Source organism: Larus michahellis, chromosome 4 (genome assembly GCF_964199755.1).
Source record: "Larus michahellis chromosome 4, bLarMic1.1, whole genome shotgun sequence".
NCBI lineage: Eukaryota > Metazoa > Chordata > Aves > Charadriiformes > Laridae > Larus > Larus michahellis.
This window is the reverse complement of record NC_133899.1, coordinates 77,715,489-77,736,526: the sequence shown is the minus strand read 5'-3', so window position 1 is coordinate 77,736,526 and position 21,038 is coordinate 77,715,489. Positions and strand designations below refer to the sequence as shown.

The following is a 21,038-nucleotide window of genomic DNA, read 5'->3' as shown; positions in this document are numbered from 1 at the left end:
ATTTTAAAGAGCTTTCTGCTTGTTGCCACCCCTTCCATACAGCATAGAGGGTGGATCTTTAGGGCAGCATCCCAGCCCGCTATAATGTATTTGAATCGCAGAGGACTGAAGAGGACAGGAATGTTCCATGCAGGAGTAGCTTTGTGGTGCATGTTACAAGGATTCACATCTACCCATTCAAACCTGTTTTCAGACACAGAGGTTTCCACAGAGCTGGCCAGGCTTAACTCGGGGATACAGTGGAATGTGCTTGTGACCATCATATGCAAGCCAATGTGACATCACTGTGCTTTTGTTCAGTTTCCTACCATTACTAAGCTTTTTTACAAAATAAGAATCTACTATACTATTCTACAAATCATACCTCTCCTGACTTAATGGTTTTCCACCTAAAGTTTAGTTATAGCTGGGTTAAGAAAAGTAAACATAATTTTCCTGAAGTACATGTCTTTGATAATCTGTCACGGTAACGTGAATTCACCTATAAGTGAATAATTTTTTAAAGGGGCCTTGATTTTTGACACACATGGTTTTAAGGCTCAGAATGCCCATTTCAGTTTCTGGCCAGTGGCAAAGCCTGTTCTGTAATCTAATTATCTGTTTTAAACATGGTATAGACAATAAATAATAGATCTTGTGAAGTTCTAGAACATAAATGCAATATTAAAGTTAATAATATAACCTAATGGAGGGCTAGAAATGGCATGAATCTAAAAAATTACTGTATCATATTGATTTACATGGATGCTGTGGCAGACTAGATGATTTTGAGATTTTATCAGTAGACTGTTTAAACCTACACACAGACCTCAGTTAAAAATTTCAAGTTCACCTCTGAATTCCAAGATCCGGAACCTTAGGCCAACTTTATCCCTCTAAAATTGAACGAGGACCAGTATCACTCAGTCTAAATGTTATACAAACTATATTGCATGGCATCCTTTTGAGACTAAGAAGAACAGGTCCTATTTTCCAAAGTAAAGCCTCTTCTGTCCTTTTCTTATAAGGCTTTTAAATGGGCAGCTGCATTTAGAAAACATGCCATTAAAAAATTTCTTTTCCTAGGCTACTAACAACTATTTTCTTGTGCCTGTGTGTCTTCATGTACTCTCATTTCTCTGAGAAAGAATGAAAGAAAGTGAAGCAAATTTTAATTTCTGTCCATAGTCAGCTTTAGCAAATGTTAGGACTCTCGCAAAGCAGCAGTATTCATTTGACAGTTACTTCCCACAAAATGTTTTTTTGTTTCAGTTAATCAGAGTACATGGTAATTACAAAAGCAAACATAGGAACATGATTACTAGACTTTTTTCACAAAAATTTGGGGCCCAACCTAACCTGAGTCTTTCCCGCATGCTTGGCTTGCTGGATGACAAGCAAGAAGGCTGAAGATCTGATTCTATTTTCATTCCCCAAGATGACTTCTGGAGCCTGGCAGTCCCGCAGTACTAGCCATGGTTCTTTCACATACTGCAAGACTGTAATAGCTGAGAAGTTCAGAGTGTAAAGTATCTGCTCAACAACTTTGTACTGCTGGAAAGTGCTGCTGTTAACTAAAATCAACACTTGTGCTAAGGGCCAAGTTGAAGGTCTAGGTACCAATTATGTATTACAGATTCTAGAACTGGTATGGTGACACAGGATTGATTTTACTGGTGATTTAACACACTGTAAATCCAAAGGAACAAAAAGTTCACCCTACAAAGCATCTTTTCTTTAGATTGAAAGAAGTGTGAGATATACAAGGAGATGCCCAAGACACTGGAAGAAATTAAGTTATACTTAAAAGTGATGGGGTTAAACTAAATAATGGAAAAATAGCCAGCTCTGAAAACCTGTTCAGGAGGACTAGACAGCTCTATGCTGGTTCTCTGCAGCTGCCTGGGTCTTAAAACACCATTATATGAGGCAGAAAGCAGACAGCGTCACTAATTCAAGCCTCAAGCACCCTATCCAGCCTTTTATTTTCACTGTGATTGCTAACCTCCTAACACATTCTGGTACCTGGGTATTCTCAGAAAAGCACCTCAAAGCTTAGCTGGGGTCTGCTCCCCTGAGAAATTTGCTCTACGTGTATTAGAGTCACAAATTCCCCGATTCAGGAATGAGCTGGACTTCAGCAAGTGCACAGACCAGACAGGGCCTCTCTTCTCTTGGTATCACTTCTAAGAATCCACTAGACCACCATTTCTCAGCCTCATCAGGTGGCCCAACAATTACTGCTCTACATTAAAGCAACAAAGTACCTGTATAAAAGGGCACATTTTAACCCTTCCCCAGGGAACTACTAAAGCGTTACTGTAGGTTACCACAGTTACTGAATTAAAAAAAAAAAATCTGCATAAGCTGCTTTTCACTGGCATGCTATCTACTATGTACCATCAGTGTGGGACTGATCTATTAGGTCCATCTATAAAGACACAGGGGTAAATTTGCGAAAGAAAGACTTAATCATAAAAGCACTTCTTAATGCAAGACCCCCTTTAAGTTCCCTTCTAGGCAGCACATTGCTTAAAATCCATTGCTGGGGGGGGTGGGTGGGGAAGATATCACTTGGCTGAGGAAGAGAGAAAATAAAGAAAACTGTCTTCATGCAACTATCTGTTGTCTACCATTCTAGAAACCCTGCTTAGATCCATCACTACATTACTTTCAGTATTCTGCTGAGTACTATTTTACATCTTATTCTCTAAATACTGATAGAAGCAGATGTATTCAAATTGCAAAGCAGCTAGACCTGGGCTGCATCAAAAGATGAGTGTCCAGCAGGTTGAGGGAGGTCATTCTATCCCTCTACACCGCTCTTGTGAGACCCCATCTGGAGTACTGCGTCCAGTTATGGAGCCTTCAGTACAGGAAAGACACAGACCTGTTAGAGCGAGTCCAGAAGAGGGCCACAAAAATGATCAGAGGGCTGGAACACCTCTCCTATGAGGACGGACTGAGAGAGTTGGGCTTATTCATCCTGGAGAAGAGAGGGTCCAGGGAGACCTTACAGCAGCCTTCCAATACTTAAAGGGGTCTTTATAAGAAAGATGGGGACAAACTTTTTAGTAGGGTCTATAGTGATAGGACAGGGAGTAATGGTTTTAAACTGAAAGAAGGCAGATTCAGATGAGATATAAAGAAGAAATGTTTTACGATGAGGGTAGTGAAACACTGGAAGAGGTTGCCCAGAGATGTTGTAGGCACCCCACCCCAGCTCACTGCAGGGAGGGTTGGACAAGATGACCTTTAAAGGTCCTTTCCAACCCAAACCATTCCATGATTCTATGACTCTGTGTCAGAGACTAAGGTAACAGGTAAGTAGGAAGGGACAAGGCTCATATGCTCTCTCTAAACCACGTCTCCTTCCTAATGTCACTGTTAGAAGATACTGGGCAAGATGGACCATTGGCCTGACGTTTGTTTTGTTCTGGTTCTCTGTGACTTGTCCAGAGAACAGGCTGTCACAGAGACATTTGTGCCTCCACTCTAGCTAGAAGACTGTTAGCACAGACCACAGGAATACAAAACAGAGCAAGCTTGACTACATGGGAACTGTTATAACACTGTTTTCTGTACAAAAGTTTTAACCAACACTTTAAAAAGGGCTAAGTCCACTCTCATCTACACTGGTATAAGTGTTCAATTACAAGAAGTTACTACATATGCAAAGCAGTTTAAAGTGATATCAGAATTTTTGGCCATAGAGAGCTTTCATTTAAAGTTCCTTGCTGTGCTAAGAATGGGTCAGCAATAAAATGCTTCCATCCAGCAACAACTAGGTTTGATATGCAGAGAAATCGCACCCCTGCTATTTTGATTTCCAGCTCAGAATGTTTTGCTGCAAAATTACCTAGAATTCACACAGTTTATCACAAGTCCCAGACGTCTCATTTTTGTTCTTTAATATTTGCAATTACAAAATCACCCAAAGTTTATTTTTTGAGGACACAAAATTCAGCTGGGTAAGGAACAGCAGCATCAAAAAAGCAGAAAATTGCATAAGCCCAGCTAACTTCCTTGCCTACATCAATGATCAGAGACATAGAGGCATTAACAATAATTACTTCGCCGAATGGAAAGTTTTAAAAAGCACATTCATCCAACAGATTAAACAGAAGATTTTGCCACCATGCTGCCTCTGAGTGAACGTAACCATGGCATGTAATATGACAAACTTCCTGCCAGCGAGCGTGGCCAGCAAATCAAAGGAAGTATTATTCCCCTCTCCTTGGCACTGATGCAGCAGCACCTTGAATACTGTGTCCAATTTTAGGCCCTCCAGTTTAATACAGATAGGAAAAACTGGAGTGGGCCCAGTGGAGGGCTACAAAGGAGGTCAGGAGCACATGATCTTTGAAAAAGGTGGAAGGAATTGGGCTTGTTCAGCCTGGCAAAGAGGATCCTGGAGTGACCTAGCAGCAACCTGCAACTACTTGAAGGGCAGCTCCAGAGATGATGCAGACAGACTCTTCTTGGTAAAGGCAGCTGATACCACAAGGAATAATGGCCACAAGCTGCAGAAATCCAGCTTTAGTAAATTCAGATCAGACATTAGGAACAAATTCTTCCCTGAGAGCACTGGCAGTCATGGTACAGGTACCCCCAGAGATGATACATCTACTTCCCAGGAGGGTTTTCAAAACCTGTGTAGAAAAATGCATGTCTGACCTTAACGAGTGTTGGCAACAGCCCTGCTTCAAGCAGGATGTCAGATTAGCAATCTTCACAGGTCCCTTCCCACCAACAGTCCCGTGATTCTATGATCTACTTCATTACACTACGCATCACTCAAAAGACATGTACATGGTACAGCTTCAGCTTCCTGAGCTGCCTGAAGGCAGTCAAGGACAGGAAGTGATGTTCCACCAGCATTTTCAGTAACTGCATTCCCACTCTACCAGAACACTATACAAAGGGCATTACATTCACAAGTGCTCTGGACCAGCTATTTCTGCTGCTTAAGTCAAAGGATGCTCTGCAGGTAACTCATAAGGCAGCAATATTAGATAGTCTTGTTACGGGACCACATCCCTTTTACTTAAGTGCAAATAGTTTGCCCATCTGTGGATGGAAAGAATAAAAACCATCAGTGTAATCCCCAATTCATCAAGAAATTGAGTAAGGCTAAGTGTAGTTGTGATTCTCTATGTAAAGCAAGGAGAAAACTATACAGAAATAGCCCCAAATATGTTGCTTTACAATCAACTTGGACATAACATCAACAGGTAAATTAGACATCTTATAAAAATTGACTGGGCATGGATATAGTTTGCACAGTATCATAACTTACCAGAGATCCTACAAATAACAGTCCTAGAGAAGCTAAAGACAGCAGGATGTATGATACCACAATGCTCCCGATTCTAGTCAGGTCCTGTGAAACAACAGAATTGGCAATGATTCCTAAAGTATTCAGGGACGCTGTATAGTGTCTGCACGCATGTTCTTTGCAAGCTGTGTATTCATTCTTGGATTTCCCATGTAGATTTAGTTAGACCATACTCTTGCCCATGAAAAAGCCACCACCAACAACAGAAAAATGCCAGGCTTTGGAGAAGACCGAAATTGAAACCATCTCTAAGCTCCAGCACCTCAGAAGGTCTAAAAACCATATTTCACTGTGAAGGCAAAGAGGAAGTCTGCTTCCTACCCTCATGCATTGCCAAAATTGAGATCTGTATGCATGATTCAATTTTGCAGCCTGGATCCATGTTTCATTGCCACAGTCAGTGTAATTTTATATTGTAGCAAGGAGCTTTGAGGAAAATTTAGTACTGTTCTCATGTTTGTGGGTCCTTACATAAAACTCGGCCACAGAGGACTTTTCTACATTTTCTACACATTCTGTGAAACACCATCAGATTCATTCACAGCACTGGCAGTGAAATCTCCCTCTGATGTCTTAGTCATACTTAAATAGTTTAGAGTTCAGCCTATTGTACAAAATACAATTCTAATGGGCTTCAGCGGGCAAGGAATTTTACTCTGTTTCTGACGAACGAGTACAGCTAAAGAGAAATTCAGAGTTAAAAGCTTTCATTTGTTTATTTTAACATCTGAAGATTTCTTTGCCTTTGCTGTTTTCAAGTCTAAATCTGCACTGTAAATAGCGCTATAATAAACAGTCCTCAAAGATATGCATGAACACCTGCATAGAATTATACTTGGGATGTTCTTGAGGTGCATTCTAGGAATAAGTTTCCTCCGCACCGAACACTTACTTTAAGTCAAAATCATGTAAATCAGGGATTTCCTGTAAGAACAACTTGTTAATGACTGACCCACTACAAATAAGATATAAACAATGCTCTATGAAGAGCTATGATTGTGCATAATAAACCCAACTAAGAAAGGGCAAAGAAAAAGTGCTTCTTTCAAATAAACAAAATAGCAGGTGACATGCAGCTCAAACATTGTTAAGCGAACACAAAAACAGTCTCCTCTGTACTTCAGCCATAAGAGGCACTGAGTCAGATTTCCTATTTGTACAGCATAGCCTCTGCTACAAAGATTATGTACAATGAATCTAACCATTCTGATAGCAAATATATTTTGCCTGATTTATGAAAGTAGCTGCTCACCATTTAATTAAGGTTCTGTCCACACTAGAGAAATCTGCACTGGGTATAATTACCCCAGTAATTTATCAGATGAATCATACTGGTATACATGTCATTACATCACAGTGAGAAGCTAAGCAATTTTACTGGGGTAGCTTTGTAGATATAATTTAATCTGTGCATCTAGTACACCTGAAATACTTTTACTGCACATAGATATGCTCTAAACACTCAACAGAAATAGAATTTTGTGACTGTGTATCTTGTGATTTGCACCCTTTATGTGGCGTGATCCATTCTTCCAGAATTTAAACTCCTATCCATCCTAATAAATTAAGTTCCAACTCTTTCTTTACAGTGGGCTAAACCTTCGTGGGCTGATTTCTTATTGCTTTGTTTCATTTGTAATCATTTGCACATTATGAAAAATTTGCTGTGCTGAGCTAATGTCATAGACAAAAATTCAGCCCTTTATCTTGAAGGTAAAATATGGATCTGTTTCCAAAAAACTCTTTTCACCGTTTCAGGACACACATGCATTATTATCACTATATTATAGGAAGTACACGTGTATTACACTTTTAAACAGGAGAGATATTAGAAGTATTTATAATCAGAGAGAAGTACAGGGACTTACCTCCCCTTGATCTGACAAAAACTGTTTAAATGGGGTAAGCAAGTAAGACAGCAGGTCAAAGGCATTCTGAGCTGCTGGGATGGTCCCGTAAGTGCTGTACCACAGCATCATGCAGAGAAGCTGTGTAATCAATCAGAAAATACATAATGAGCATCTCTCATTACACAAACATTCATTTTCATTTCAAGAATGCATAATTAACTAATTTAGTTCTCATTGATTTCATGTTGATCATCATGTTTGCTTTAAAAAGTCAGGTATTTTCTAGGCTGTAGCTTAACAGGAACTTAAAGACTGACTGCCAAATGTTCAGCTACCATTAACTAGATGCGTATCACTAAGTTAAGCAAGCTTACTCTGATCTACACTAGCAAAAAGACTGCCCATGGTAGCCTGTACATCAAAAGAGCAACAGATTCCTCTGACTTTTGAACTTTCAGCATTATTATTATTAGATCAAAAGTGGTAACTCAATGAACTTTGAATGTTATTGAAAGACAATTAAGGCCTATCTCATGGCTCTCACAAATAGCCACGTTCACACAGGTATCCCTATAAACAGATACACACAAATATACATGTTGAAAGATTTCATTTGAACCACTAAGGTTGCTGCACACACCACAGCTAATGTAAAACTACAAAAGCAATGATGCTATATTTAACACCCTCACAGAGAGGTATACCTTCACCCTCGACCATCAAAGGCACACTGGAACTTTTTAAGAAGATGGTTATCTACCCCCGTATGTATCAGCTACAGAAGATGGGTTTTTGTTGGGAGATGAGTCATTTGGCAAAGGAGGTATTTGCAGTGGGGCAGACAATGGGATGGGAGTCTGGGACATCAAAAGGCAGGGACTGTTTGAAAAGCAAAGCTTTGAGAGTTTGCTGCAGAAATAAAACGACTGCAGCTATGCCCATTGTTACATCTACAATGAATGAGGAGGAAACCTCCCAAGCCAACAAAGCTTAAAAGAAGGGTCCCAGCATTTCAAAGAGATGACAAGCTGCCTTACCAGAATCTGTGAGAGGACAAACAGATACATGCTGTCTCCAGGCATTAATCCATTCCACTGGGCAGCCCAACCAAGCAGTGCTGTTTTCTGGAAGGTTTTCAGGGACTGCTCTTTCCTGTTCACCTGTCCTTGTTGTCCTTCAGCTTCATCCATTGACTCCATAACAGCTGGATTGGAAAGACCTTCACGTGAAAATGACATGTGCAGGGAATGAATAGTACGTAACCCTGCAGCCACCGCGGAGCCTGCAAGGGCTATTGTTTTCCTAGAGACGATGGTTACCTCTCAGTTCTGCATCAGTAAGCGCGGCTCAGGATTGTGAGCGTCACACTCTATTAGTGCAGCTGTATTCACCTGCCTTCGTCAGAAAAAAGTGAGCGTGGGCGGATAAATTATTTTCTCTTTCTTTCCGGAGGTGCAGATTCTGGGCTTTGTTGTTAATAAATTCTCATTTACATCACTGCACCTTTTCGTTTTTACTTTTTAAAAGGAACCATCTGTGCTATTTTCCTAGCTCCACACTTCCTGGCTACATGGTGGCAGAGAACCCATTTTGTCTCTCCCTGCCTCAAATTCTCTATTTCCCCTTATTTGTCTGCTTTCTCTAATTTGATTATAAATTTCTGAGGTAGAGCCTGTTTCATGTTATGTGTCTGAATAGTGCTCAGGGGTTCTGGGTTTTGCCTGAGTGTCCTAAGGCACTAATAAAACAGACTTTATTCTAATAACCTACTTCTTGGATGAATTCATACTCAGGAGCTATTTAATAATGTTGTAATGCTATTCCATTCAGTGGAAATATGCACTGGAGTGGCTAGTCCCTCAGTAACAGTATTTCGAACACAGTCTGTGTAGATATAAATTAATTTACAAGCTAAAAGGAGTGAAAGATCAGACCTGTTTGATGTAAGTACTACTGATTTACATCTTTCTACATGAGGAAAGCCCCAAGGTTGCCCTGCGTACAACACTGTAGCCTTAAGTCTAAGCCAGCCACCTGTGCGCCAGGGAAAGGCCACATCATTGTCCCTTCTGTGGTTTGTTGAGGTCAAATTTCTATGAAACATTCCTCTCATTAGACATTTCTCTAAGTGTCTCACAATAGTAACTCTAAGTCAGATAACATCCATAAACTAGCCACAGCTCTAATTAGGCAGATGAAACATATGACCCATGTATCAGCTGAGGGTCTGGCCATTAGTACAGTAAGAATTCATGAAAATACCCCCTTCTGATTTCTAAAATACAAAAACGTGAGAGGGGACAGGAACATGAAACACTTATTCGCACTCAGTGGATGTTCTTCCCTGCCTCACTGAAACAGACTTTAGGGTATCCACCCCTGCGCAAGAGAACAAGGCGTTTGGGAAATGCTGATGGTTTCCTCTACAAGGTTCTCCATTTCAACAGCTACCCAGCAACAAGAGGGTCATCATTGTGTAATGACTGGGGAGACCCAGAGGTAACACAAGAACGAGCACCTGAAAGGTACCACCAGGTACTTCCCCAGGAGCTCAGGTTATTGGTTTCTCAGGTACTTCCCCAGGAGTTCAGGTAACTGGTTTCTCATTTTCAAAATATCTCCAGCCAGTTTATGATGGGTAGTAGCCTCAGCAGGGTATGCTGGGTATAACTGGTTATATGTAGCTATTTTCATTGTCTTTACACAGATATTTCTCAGGAATCATAGAGAATGTGCATCTAGACGGACATACACCCATGTCATTCCATAGGTATGTCCAGAAGTTAACTGACTATTTGCCAGGAAGGACTCAGTCCAGTAATTTGCATAAACACGGTCAAAATTTCATATTAAATACAGGTCAGCAGAACATGGAAAAATATGGAAACTAAAAAGGTAAAATCAGAAGCGTCAACAATCCCAGCCTGTATTTCTCACAGTGGTAAAAATTCCTTTGCTTTCATCTGTATGTTGTTAATGCTAGAAGACAACAGCTTGAAAATAGCACTTTTCAAAGAAAAGCAGACAGTTTCTGGAACATAGCTCAAGAGATCACGGGAGCTCTACCTCTCTGTCCTTCAAGCTCCAGCCGGTAATCTGCAGCCCACAGCATGCCCCCCCGCCCCCCCAGGAAACACAGAGTCCAGATGCAGTCCTTGGCGTCCAGGAACACTGACCATACGCTTAACACCTGACTTCTGATTCCATGCTACATAAATCTGAACCCAAAGTTCTCCAAGAGGACAACACAGTGGCTACATTAAGCAGCCACAGTTAAGCCTGCCCAAATACTTTCACTGGTGACCTTTGGTTTTGTTTTCTACAATGTCATAAAACTTATCAGTTAAAGTTGAAAATTCTCAAGCTTCCAAACTGCTTCAGGTCTCACTGGATATGGACAACAACTGAGGGGAAAACCCTTGATAATGTTTTCCCATTTTTTTCTGCTATTTTTGCAGGAAGTTGATGTGTTTTGGAATAGGAATTAGGAATTTAGCAGGCACAGAATCTGGACGTCATAAATTATTTTTGCTATTCACACAAGAAGACACACACCCATGGCTGAGACATAAACCTTCCAAAAAAAAAAAGAATCTATTTACATATAGTTTATTATATTGCTCCTAAGGTCTCTAACCTTCCATTTTCACTAACCATGTTTTAAGTCCTACTTTTCCTTTATCTGCATTAAATAATGCACCTTCTTTCCTAAGAATAGTGAATGAAGCTATTTACTGTTTTTTCAAATCCTAATGACTTCCGTTCTTAGATACCCCTCCCCAAAAATCAAGATAAAATACACACAGAGCAGAACTAAAACATTTTTGGGAAGACAACCAGAACAAGGAGACAGGGAATGCAGATTTCAAGCCCAGCTTTCAACTATTTTTTATGGCATAATACTTCATATTTCAGAAGACCTTTTTTTTTGACTGACCAAAAGCTCATTCACCTGCCTTATGCAGCAGGTAAACAGAATTTCTTTTTTTCATATCTGTAACAGCCTGAGATTTTACAAGGTCACTTCTGTCTAGGTTGGAAACAGAACCCTGACTCTAATAGGACGATGTGAAGGCCACTTAGCAATACGCCCTCTGGAACAAAGACGTCAAAGTTAGGGGACCACTGTGTGTCTGTAACCATGGGGATCTATGCTTCTCCACAGCCCAGAAGCCCAGTTCCTGGTATTCCAGTGTTGTCTAGCAACAGCTGTACAATTGTAGGAGTCACATTCTCCTTCTTATGACTGTCCTATATGAAGGACAATAGACTACTTCCTTCTTCCAATTATTTTCACTGTATAAGGTAGAGATATGGTCTACGGACCTAGGAGCCCAGGATTCCAGCTCTGCTGAATTGATACAGTTCAACCATTATCAACAGGTATTTTCACTAAAACAGTAAAAGACAATACGGGCATCAGGTCAAGAACTAAAGTAATGGAGAACTGTCTGAATTCATATGTATAAATGTATAGATTAAGACTCATATCTTGGGTATACAAAGCAAGTACCTTGGGTTAATTAAAGTCCACTCAAAAATTTGCTACTCCAAATCACAAGTGATTAGATTTTAACAAACATCATGATGCCCACCTAGGGCTCTGTATTGATTTAACACGTCAGCTTTAAACAACACTTCAATTACCATTCACATTTCATCTTGCAATCCTATATTCCTATATTATTTACCCTAATGAGCCCTGGTTTTTCTCAGTGCACAGAATATGTAATAAATGAGTGAGACGTAAGTAAAATTTTCTTGTGTCAAGGTCAGTGCACAGGTCATGACAAGGATGACTACATACAGGAGGAATGAATGAAGCCTCTCCTCTGCTAAATGACTTGACTGACAGTGAAAGCTAACCATTCCTGTGATATCCTCCTGAATTTCTGACTCATGGAGACTGGGATTCAAGTTCCACAATACTTCTGCTTTGATGCAGGGCTATGCTTGCTAGAAAAAAAACCCTTTGGCATAAGAATTAAAAGGCCTCTGACATCTGTAGCAGCCATATCGCTTGTTTAAAGCAACTTGAAATTTCAAAACAGCACCATAAACTTAACCTCATCCTTGCTCTTCAGGGAAAGGAACTTTCTGGATCAAACCAGTGATCCATTCGTACTGTATTCTTTCCTTAAACCTAGCCACCAGTACAAGCTGCCAAAAATAAATGGCACAACACTTTGCTGCGTAATAAACTATACAGGGAAACATCTTTGTCCACTCACAAGGTAACAGCTGGCTTCTGTAGCTCAGACAATGCCCATTTGAAAATCCCTGTGCCTCCATCTCTTTCTTTTTCTGACTTCATATGCGCGTACATAAAGGGCAGAAGAGTAGAACAAGAATACCTATATACTCTTGCAGAAAAGCATGCGCTTAGAGTACCAGACTTAACTGAAACACTAAAAGGCACTGTAGTAATGATAAGTAAGTCAACAATGCCTTGCAGTAACAAACATGCCATGATCCAATTGAATGCTGCTGTTGGCAAGGCTTCAGCAGCTCTGTAACTCAAATGATTCATACTTAGAGCCTTCAGAGAACAACAAAACAAAAACCAATCCCTCCCCGGACCACGTATCCTGGCTGCATTTCCTAATGAAGTTAGCACTTTAAAAGGAACTTGTGTCCCCTCTTGTGCATGGGTGCTAATGCTCAAGGAATCGACATAGCTCAGTTGGCAGATTCAATTTAACAATGTATTTTTGGGATCAAAAAAGACTTGTTCTTTATCAAAAGCAATTTTATAATAGAACTACAATATACACCCCTCCCCCAATGAGAATATAGTGCTCATACAGTTATTAGACTTTTACTTAAATCCATCACCTTTTATCTGTGGGAATTATGCTTTTGGAGGATTGGGTGGTACTGCCTTTTCACTGGGAAATACAAATTTTGTTAATGGTGGCTGCTTCTTCATTCACGGTGGAATCCCTGAGTTCTGTGGAACTACCTGCCAGACACACAAGCTATGAGGGAAAAACGGGTCTCACCTGTTCTGCCAACTCTCAGACTACAGCAGTCAACAAGCCACAGCAGCTCAGCTGCATTGTCCCGTATGGGTTTTATTTGTGTGGAGATACATATCCCTCTGAACCTGCCTATATCTTCATTATGGCTGTGCACGGCAAGAACTTACTTTATAGGAAAGGCCCACAGTGTGGAAGCTTTACAAAGTATGAACGTGCCAGCAATACTTCACACCCATCAAGATTACCAACACTTCACACCAGAGTCCTAAATCCACATATGGCCTCTACATCTTCAGATATCAAAACACATCTACCTACTAAAATCACTGTCTCTGATTTCCATTTAACTGCTAGTGAGACCTGCTATTGATGAGAGAACAGTAGATGAATGTATACTACTGATATGTGTCTGCAAATGGAGACCCATATCACAGAACAAGTCTTGTGAAGAGTGGCTGAGGGAGCTGGGGTTGTTCAGCCTGCAGAAAAGGAGGCTGAGGGGAGACCTTATTGCTCTCTACAATTACCTGAAAGGAGGTTGTAGTGAGGTGGGGGTCAGTCTTTTCTACCAAGTAACAGCCGACAGAACAAGAGGAAATGGCTTCAAGCTGCACCAGGGGAGGTTTAGACTGGATATTAGGAAAAATTTTTACACTGAAAGGGTTATTAAGCATTGGAACAGGTTGCCCAGAGAAGTAGTTGAGGCACCATCCCTGGAGGTATTTAAAAGACAGGTAGACATAATGCTTAGAGATACGGTTTAGTGATGGTTTTTGTCAGTCAGGTTGATGCTTCAGATGATCTGAAAGGTCCCTTCCAACCTAGGCAACTCTATGATTCTATTCTATGCAAATCAATTGGTTATTTTCACATGCACCTAAATTGCATAAGCAGGACATAGCCCTGGCATTGTACTTCACGAATCTGGTCAAGACCTTGTTAAATCTGCAGATCGTAAGACACACTGAGTGCAGGCAAGTCCAGATGCTGGCAAGACACATCAAAACTGAATGAGCTGCCTCAGAGTGCACATGAACGAGAAGTAGCTTGTGCTGGAGAGTAAAAAGACAGCTCATCTAATCAAGGAGAAACGTATTTGCTGGGAAGACATTCTCTTTATCACTTGCCACTGCAGTACGAGAAGGATGGAAACAGAATAATATGCTTTTGGACCAAAAGTCAATCTTTCTTTTGCACTGCAATGGTATGGAAGGAAGTGGGTAAGAGGAAGGGGACATTTGATACTTGCACGGCAAACACAACTTGTGTACTTACATTCCTCTCTCTGCAGGAAACCAACTGGTGGGTCACTATTCTACAACTCAGAAACTTATACTGAACTTCTTTATAACGAGCCAATCTCAGCTACTAAGGAGCTAAATGTAATGACAGAAGCTGCACCATTACTGTTTACAGATGGGTACAATTCACTACCTCGGAAAATCTGTTTTTTTCTTGATGCTCTCTGCACTCCTACCTCATCTGAAAAGTTACGTTAAAAATTACACTCAAGATCTAATGAGCTGTGTTGAAAGCTGGGAATGCTACTTCCAACACTTGCTGTTATCCTAAGAATGCATCTGTTTCTCTCTGGATCCTCCATTTTTTTTTTTTTTCTGACCTTCCCAGTCATGATATGGTACTGACTACTTTTACTCTACTTGATCCCTGACCTGCTCTGTTTACAAAAGTTTGAAACACGTACCCTTTCCAAATGGCTGAATAAAACATTGAGAGGAGAGCAACTAGTCCCTAAAAGTATGCAGATTAAGAGCTACAAAGAAAAACATTCCCAAATGCACCCTACAGCTACCTACTCCTGCCTGACTAGAGATAGAGGGGATTTACAACAATGTAATTGCCTCAATCCTTCCAATTCCACTCTGGAAAAAGTCCAAGTTTTAGCTGCCAAGAACTTGTGGTTGGTAGATCTTGCATTTGCTATGTTCAAAACCACATAGAGGGCTACTTCAGTACATACCAGATAGCTTAATTCAAACACTAGCAAAAACCCAAACAGATCCACATATCCCACTAAGCTTACCACTAAACACTGCAAGGCACCAAAGCAACTCTAAAATCACTTTGCTATCTAACTGGAAGCCAGCTAGATTCATCCAGTGATCCTCTGTAGGACCGCAAACTGTAACTGCAGACTTCATTGTCCCCTCTTTGTAACAGAGCTTAAAGAATAATTAAACCTGACATACCATTAATCCAAGTAAGAGGTCCAAGCAACTGTAAATACCATCTCTGACACGTTACAGAGGAGTAGAAAACTCTTCACCAAGACTTAGTCTACATACGAGCAACTTGACTGTCAGCCTCCTATGTTACTTATTCTGAGATAAAATTCAGCTTATAATTTCTAATGCTTTCAGTTTGCACTACGTGTATCCACCCTGGACTGTAAGAATTAGCTGTGCCAAGCTACAGGTATTCATAGCTGTGTGGGGAACAACTGAAATTTTTAACATTCAGGGATCGTATCTGGAAAAGCTGGATGTTTTTGCTAAAACGATCACACTGGAAGTAGCCAAGAATATTGGTATTAAATTCACTCTGATTCCTGGGTTATGTCCATCAAGAAGAATGCAGCTGCTCAAGAGCTCTCAAGTGACACCATTTCCGGCTCTCTGAAGATTCAAGAAAACACCACCCCATGCATTTCTTTTTTTTTTATTTATTTCTATGGGTGTGGAGATGGGAGGGGAGTGAAGGATGGTGGGGTTTTTTTGCATGTTATCTATATCAGCCAGAGGGGACAAAGTTCATCTGAAAGATTGAACTCTGGAACACAAGTCTGGAAAATCCAGTGACAACAATGCACATTACAGCTTTAAAACTGAGGTTTTAGGAAGTACAACCACTGATAAAAAGTGTCTACCTACTGTTGCTTAGTCTAGAGAGAAAAATCTGCTTCATTCCAGAAAAGCACAGAAACTGATACTAAAATACTACAACTTTTTGCATCATTACAAAACTACTTCAAAAGACACTGCAATGGCCTCTCCCTAATATTGACTGAGAAAAATGTTAATTTACTCTTGCGTGACAGAGGACAACCCAGCAATACCATCAATTTTCCTTTGCACATGCATGTCCGTGAGTGTCAGCTAGCATGCTTAAAGCCAGCAGCCTAATTCTAAGGCAAATGTTCTCTGTGCAGTTCTTGAAACAGTGCAGAAATGGGTGGACCATTCTAAGGACCAATGCAGGGAAATGGGTGTCATCTACTACCCAGGAAAAGCACTGGGAACTTGCACCTTTTAAGCTCAGCTGGTAGAATCTGGCTGCTGCTTAAGCCAAACTCTGATTAACAAAATGGGAAGATGCATCAAGAGAAAAAGAAAGCAAGGAGGAAAGCCATGCAGAAAATCTGTGAGCAAGCCAGGCAGTGAACTGAGATTTACGTATTACTAGCCCAATCCTTCTCCTCTTTCACTGGCAACATTTTTAACAAACTTGGAGACAAAACTTTCCTCGCTACTTGAAATAAATTCTGCTGAAAAGAATATGCAGCCCCTTCTGCCTGCTGGTGGGCTGCACAGCTCCACCCATAAGTGGCCTGTTCTCATCTCTCAGGGAACAGGAACCTGATGCCAGAGCGTGTGAGAAGAATAGTTGCCTCTCCACTCAGCAGCTCCCTGCTGAACTGCTGAGTCACACATTTTCTATGCATTCATTTTCACACTGCTCCCACTCAGTCCACCTGCCACTTCATCTGGGATGGGTAGGAGGAGAGAAAAAGAGGTGAAGTCAGAAAAAATGTTCATGTTCACCCAGGACCATTATTATTATACTACAGGGTCACATATAAAAGGAAGCCTGCAAGCTGCTAGAGAGGGATGGAAAAGAGAAATATCAGATTGCAAGACTAACTACCTCCCCCTCTTCTTCTACAAGAGGAGACTGGTCAGCAAACAAGTTGCAAACCTCATCCAATTCCCAGTAAGTCACTGATGTTATGTGCTTGCTCCTACGTTCTGCAGATTTCAGGCTTCAGACCAGGCCTTGAGATTTCCTTCTTTTCTGTAACTTAGAAGAGCTTTCGAGCTGCTGTGATTTTTTCAGCAGTCCAACAGATACATGTAGTAATTGACTGGCCGTCACAGGGAAGTGCCACAATGATAAGTGCCAATACCATCTGGATAGATCCCGGTTCCTAAGGGCATCTTCAGGTGAGCTGCTGCAGTGAAAACGTCCCACCAGCTCCAACTTCCATCATGCAAGAAGATGAAGAGAAAATCTTAGCCATTTTCTTGCAGCTTCTGTAAAACCCAAGCATAACAGGAGCATAACATCTCCTACTACCTATTAAATTCTTATGTAGAAAAGGGACTCCACTATCAGTGGTGGGATACATGTTTGTCATGGTTACAGACGGTCTAGATTGCTCTTAGGTTGGGCTGTACATATAGAAACATACATGTAATTAAATTATTTAGGTAGTAATTTTTTCCATAATTAGATTTCTGGACAGTACAGATTCTAGATCATGAAAAAACAAAATGCCTAGAAGCTTCCTAGTTTATTAAATCAATGATCTGAAAAAGTGTTTCTGAAACTGACTTTCAAACTAAACCAGGACAACTTTAATTTTCAGATTAATTATTAACCTACTGCTACTGTTAGTATTCAGTAGAAAAACTGGGGGTTTGTTAGGAACTAAATAAGGACTCTGTTTTATTAAGCAGAATTAGCAATTCAAAAAGTAAGCCTGTTTTTCCCTGTGAGAAAGAATCTGTTCTTAGGCAATGTTCAGCCTTGCTTCTCAGTAATTCTTCTGGTGCAAGACTGTTTGCTTGAAAATGTGCTTGCACTGTACTGGCCTGAAGCACAAAAGACAAAACCCAGCCTGAGAAGAGTTTAATGATGTTGCATTAACATGCCTTTCTATATCAACTTCCACTCCCGACCTCCTAGCTCATCGTCATGTTGCTCAAGAAATATTTCATGAAAAAATATGATAACTGCAGGGGAAAAGAATATTTCCCATATTTCTTTTATATGGTAAAGAAAAAAGCAAAACTCAAAACATTCTCCAAGTTCCCTGCCTCCTTTTTTTGTTCTAAATAATCAAAAGCACAAGACAGGACTCCGGTCTATGAAGTCATCCTTGAAAAAGAAAGGATGCAGTCTGCCACTAGAGACTTTGTTTCACTGAAGGGTGAGGCCGTGAGACTTTGTTTGAGCTGCCATCAATCTCTTCCTTCCTGGAAGAAACCAGATGCTCAAGACAGTACTCCTCCCAGACCTGGAGGCCTACAACAGTGTTATTGGCTGTTTAATATACCTAGCCCATCTAGTAAGAGAGAAAGTAACTTGATCGTCTCACCAAATCTCCAGTCCATAATAACTCAACAGAGTTGCAAGGTCAAGGCAGCTCCCAATACACTTGGCTGATACCACTCTAGATCGGGTGTAAGCCTCGCTTACATGGGAGCAAGAAGAAAACATAATCATCAGGCTCTCTGCTCTAGAAAGACTGGCCTCCCAGTTCAGCAAAGAAGAACAACTAGGAGCCATCAGAGCCAGTAAAGGACTGTGAGATAAAGCAACCATATGGCAAGTATATGATAGCTACTGTACCATCTGCTGGGGTCTGATTCTCCTTCAATACTTGTTATAAACTGCTGTCTCTCTGCTAATAATGGGGGAGTTACTCTTTCCAATGCAAGATTAGTTATGCCCTTGTCCACACATAAATCGTACTCCCACTATTAAATCAAATACACAAGAGGTTTATTCTTAATGGCTCTACTAATGCTTACAGGTCTTAAACACGAGATGTGTTGTTAAGCACTGTCCTTTTTCCTTGTCTCCTGTGAAACATGTCAAGTTAAAGGATATGCTATTTCTCATTGCAGCTAGGGCCCCTCAAGCAGTGTTTGCTTCAAAACAATTAAAATATTAAATATGGTGTCAAATTACAGCTCTTAAAAAGTGAATGCAGACCCTCAGCGGGCAGACACAGTGAATATTAACTTCTATCACACCCACACATAATTACCATTTGCCATCTTTCAATCAGGGCTCTATTCAAAGCTTCTTTTGTGTGGTTTTTTTTTTTTTTTTGCGCAAGGCTCTTTCCTCCTTTCCTATTAAACCCCTTACAGAAGGTCTGTCTGATTACTGCTTAACAATTAATTATTTTTTTTTTAATAAAGATTACATTTCTTTGTTATGCTGTTTTCTTCAGTGAAAGTTTTCAAGTGCCTGGTGATAATTTTGGAGATACCTTGAGCTTTTGTAAACAGAGTGCAAGTTGACTTTTAGCGGAGTTAGTTGTCCCAAATTACTCCCAGCCTGCAAACTTCCTTTAACACTGAAAATGGAAACCCACAAAGCAGCTCTATAATTCCACAGTTAAAGAACTACGGCTTTGACTGCTCATGAATCAGCCTTGCACATACAACATAGCCAGGAAGAACTGTCAACAGCACAACAACGCTGCAGATTGAGATGTACAGGGTGGATTTCTCTTTCTGAAACAGGATAACCAACTCTCCCCTCCCAAACCCAAAATATAATTTTTGTGCCTTTAGCCTTTAACTACAGGATATACTTAAGAGTCCTGAATGCATAACCAAAAAATAGCAGCAGTAATTTACAACTAGTCAAATGGCCTCTGTGATACAAGAGTGAATATGACAACTAAAAGAAACAAGCACATTCTGATTTCACGCACTTTTTAAAGTATTTACTAGTCATACTATTACCATCTGAATTGGTGTTAGCACACTTATGTTGCTTGGAAAAAAGCATATTTCTTCTCATAAATTAATAAATCCTACAATTATAATGATAATACCATTGTGTGTTTCTATTTTCTCTTCAATGACTTACTAGCCTGGTGTCCTATAGGTATAGAGCTTTCTGCTCCGATGGATGAGAGGGTTTGGACCTTGAAGCAGATAAGTGATGTGCTGGCTTCCTGCCAGGTTCAAATGTGAACATTTTGATGTCATTCATTTGGGTATAGCCTGCTTCACTCACTGACTAAAATCTTATGCCCTGAAGCCTTCAGCAAAAACATTTAGGAAGGCTGCTATCACATTCAATATTTGTTTCAAAGACATTCTCTTTCCTGAGCAAAGTAAATTATATCAAGACCAGTCTCAACAATCATCTTCAGCCACAAACCTGATACATGCCTCCAGGGTACTATCCCAAGTATACGCATTTCACTTCCTTTTATGCATTTGAAAAGGCTATGCTTGCACTGCTTGGTTTCCTCAGAAAGCAACGGTATCATTCAGAGACTGTAACTTAGGCTCCAGAATAAGCACTTGTATAGATAAGGGTGTGGACATCTAGAAACACTAAATCCACACTCAATTTTATCTCTGTACTAGAGTGCTATTTCCACCCCGGGCTACTCCATTATGGGCCCAAATCCAAAGCCTGTACAACTAAATATCATTGCTTCCAGTTCAGTGCTCTGCTGCCTCTGTAACTGTAGTCCCTTTGTGTTAGGGGCATGCTTAGATTATTAAAATGTGAGAAGTATAACAGTCTCATTAATCTCTCCTTCTCCCTAGCTAACCACATAGCAGCAAAAAAAGTGAACGATGCACACAGAGGAAGGTAACAGTCTGCTTTGTGTCTAATCTATATGGGTTCCTATACTGTGTTCATCAACATGGATACACAGCCTGAAATAATGAACTAAAAAAATACAACAGCTTGCCTTCTCATCCTCTTCTCAGTGAGGGAACACGCACAGAGCAATGTTTTGTCTAGATAGATAAGCAGACATGCACAAGTTGTTATGGATCTATGTCAGAGAAGGTGAGATGAAAAAAGCACATGCTGATGATGAGCTTTGCAATTATTCTGGGAGGATTCTGCACTACTTGCCTGCAGTCATGAGCTTCACTCTACAAC

The 21,038-nt window shown here is 40.5% G+C and overlaps 1 protein-coding gene across 23 annotated transcripts in view; it reads right to left on the bottom strand.

Moving 5' to 3' along the window:
* Nucleotides 1-21,038, bottom strand: part of PTPN5 (protein tyrosine phosphatase non-receptor type 5) — a 90,205-nt gene that overhangs the window by 32,295 nt on the left and 36,872 nt on the right. For 14 of the 23 annotated variants that reach the window (XM_074585763.1, XM_074585756.1, XM_074585762.1 and 11 more), the window contains 3 exons: nucleotides 8,205-8,371; nucleotides 7,186-7,305; nucleotides 5,279-5,362 (listed from right to left, as the gene is read on the bottom strand). In XM_074585763.1, coding sequence (XP_074441864.1) covers nucleotides 5,279-5,362; nucleotides 7,186-7,305; nucleotides 8,205-8,366 — 366 coding nt within the window. In that variant the 5' untranslated portion in view covers nucleotides 8,367-8,371. Of the gene's footprint in view, nucleotides 1-5,278; nucleotides 5,363-7,185; nucleotides 7,306-8,204; nucleotides 8,387-21,038 lie in introns of all 23 variants that reach the window. The other 9 variants (XM_074585760.1, XM_074585759.1, XM_074585773.1 and 6 more) reach the window with 1 other exon arrangement.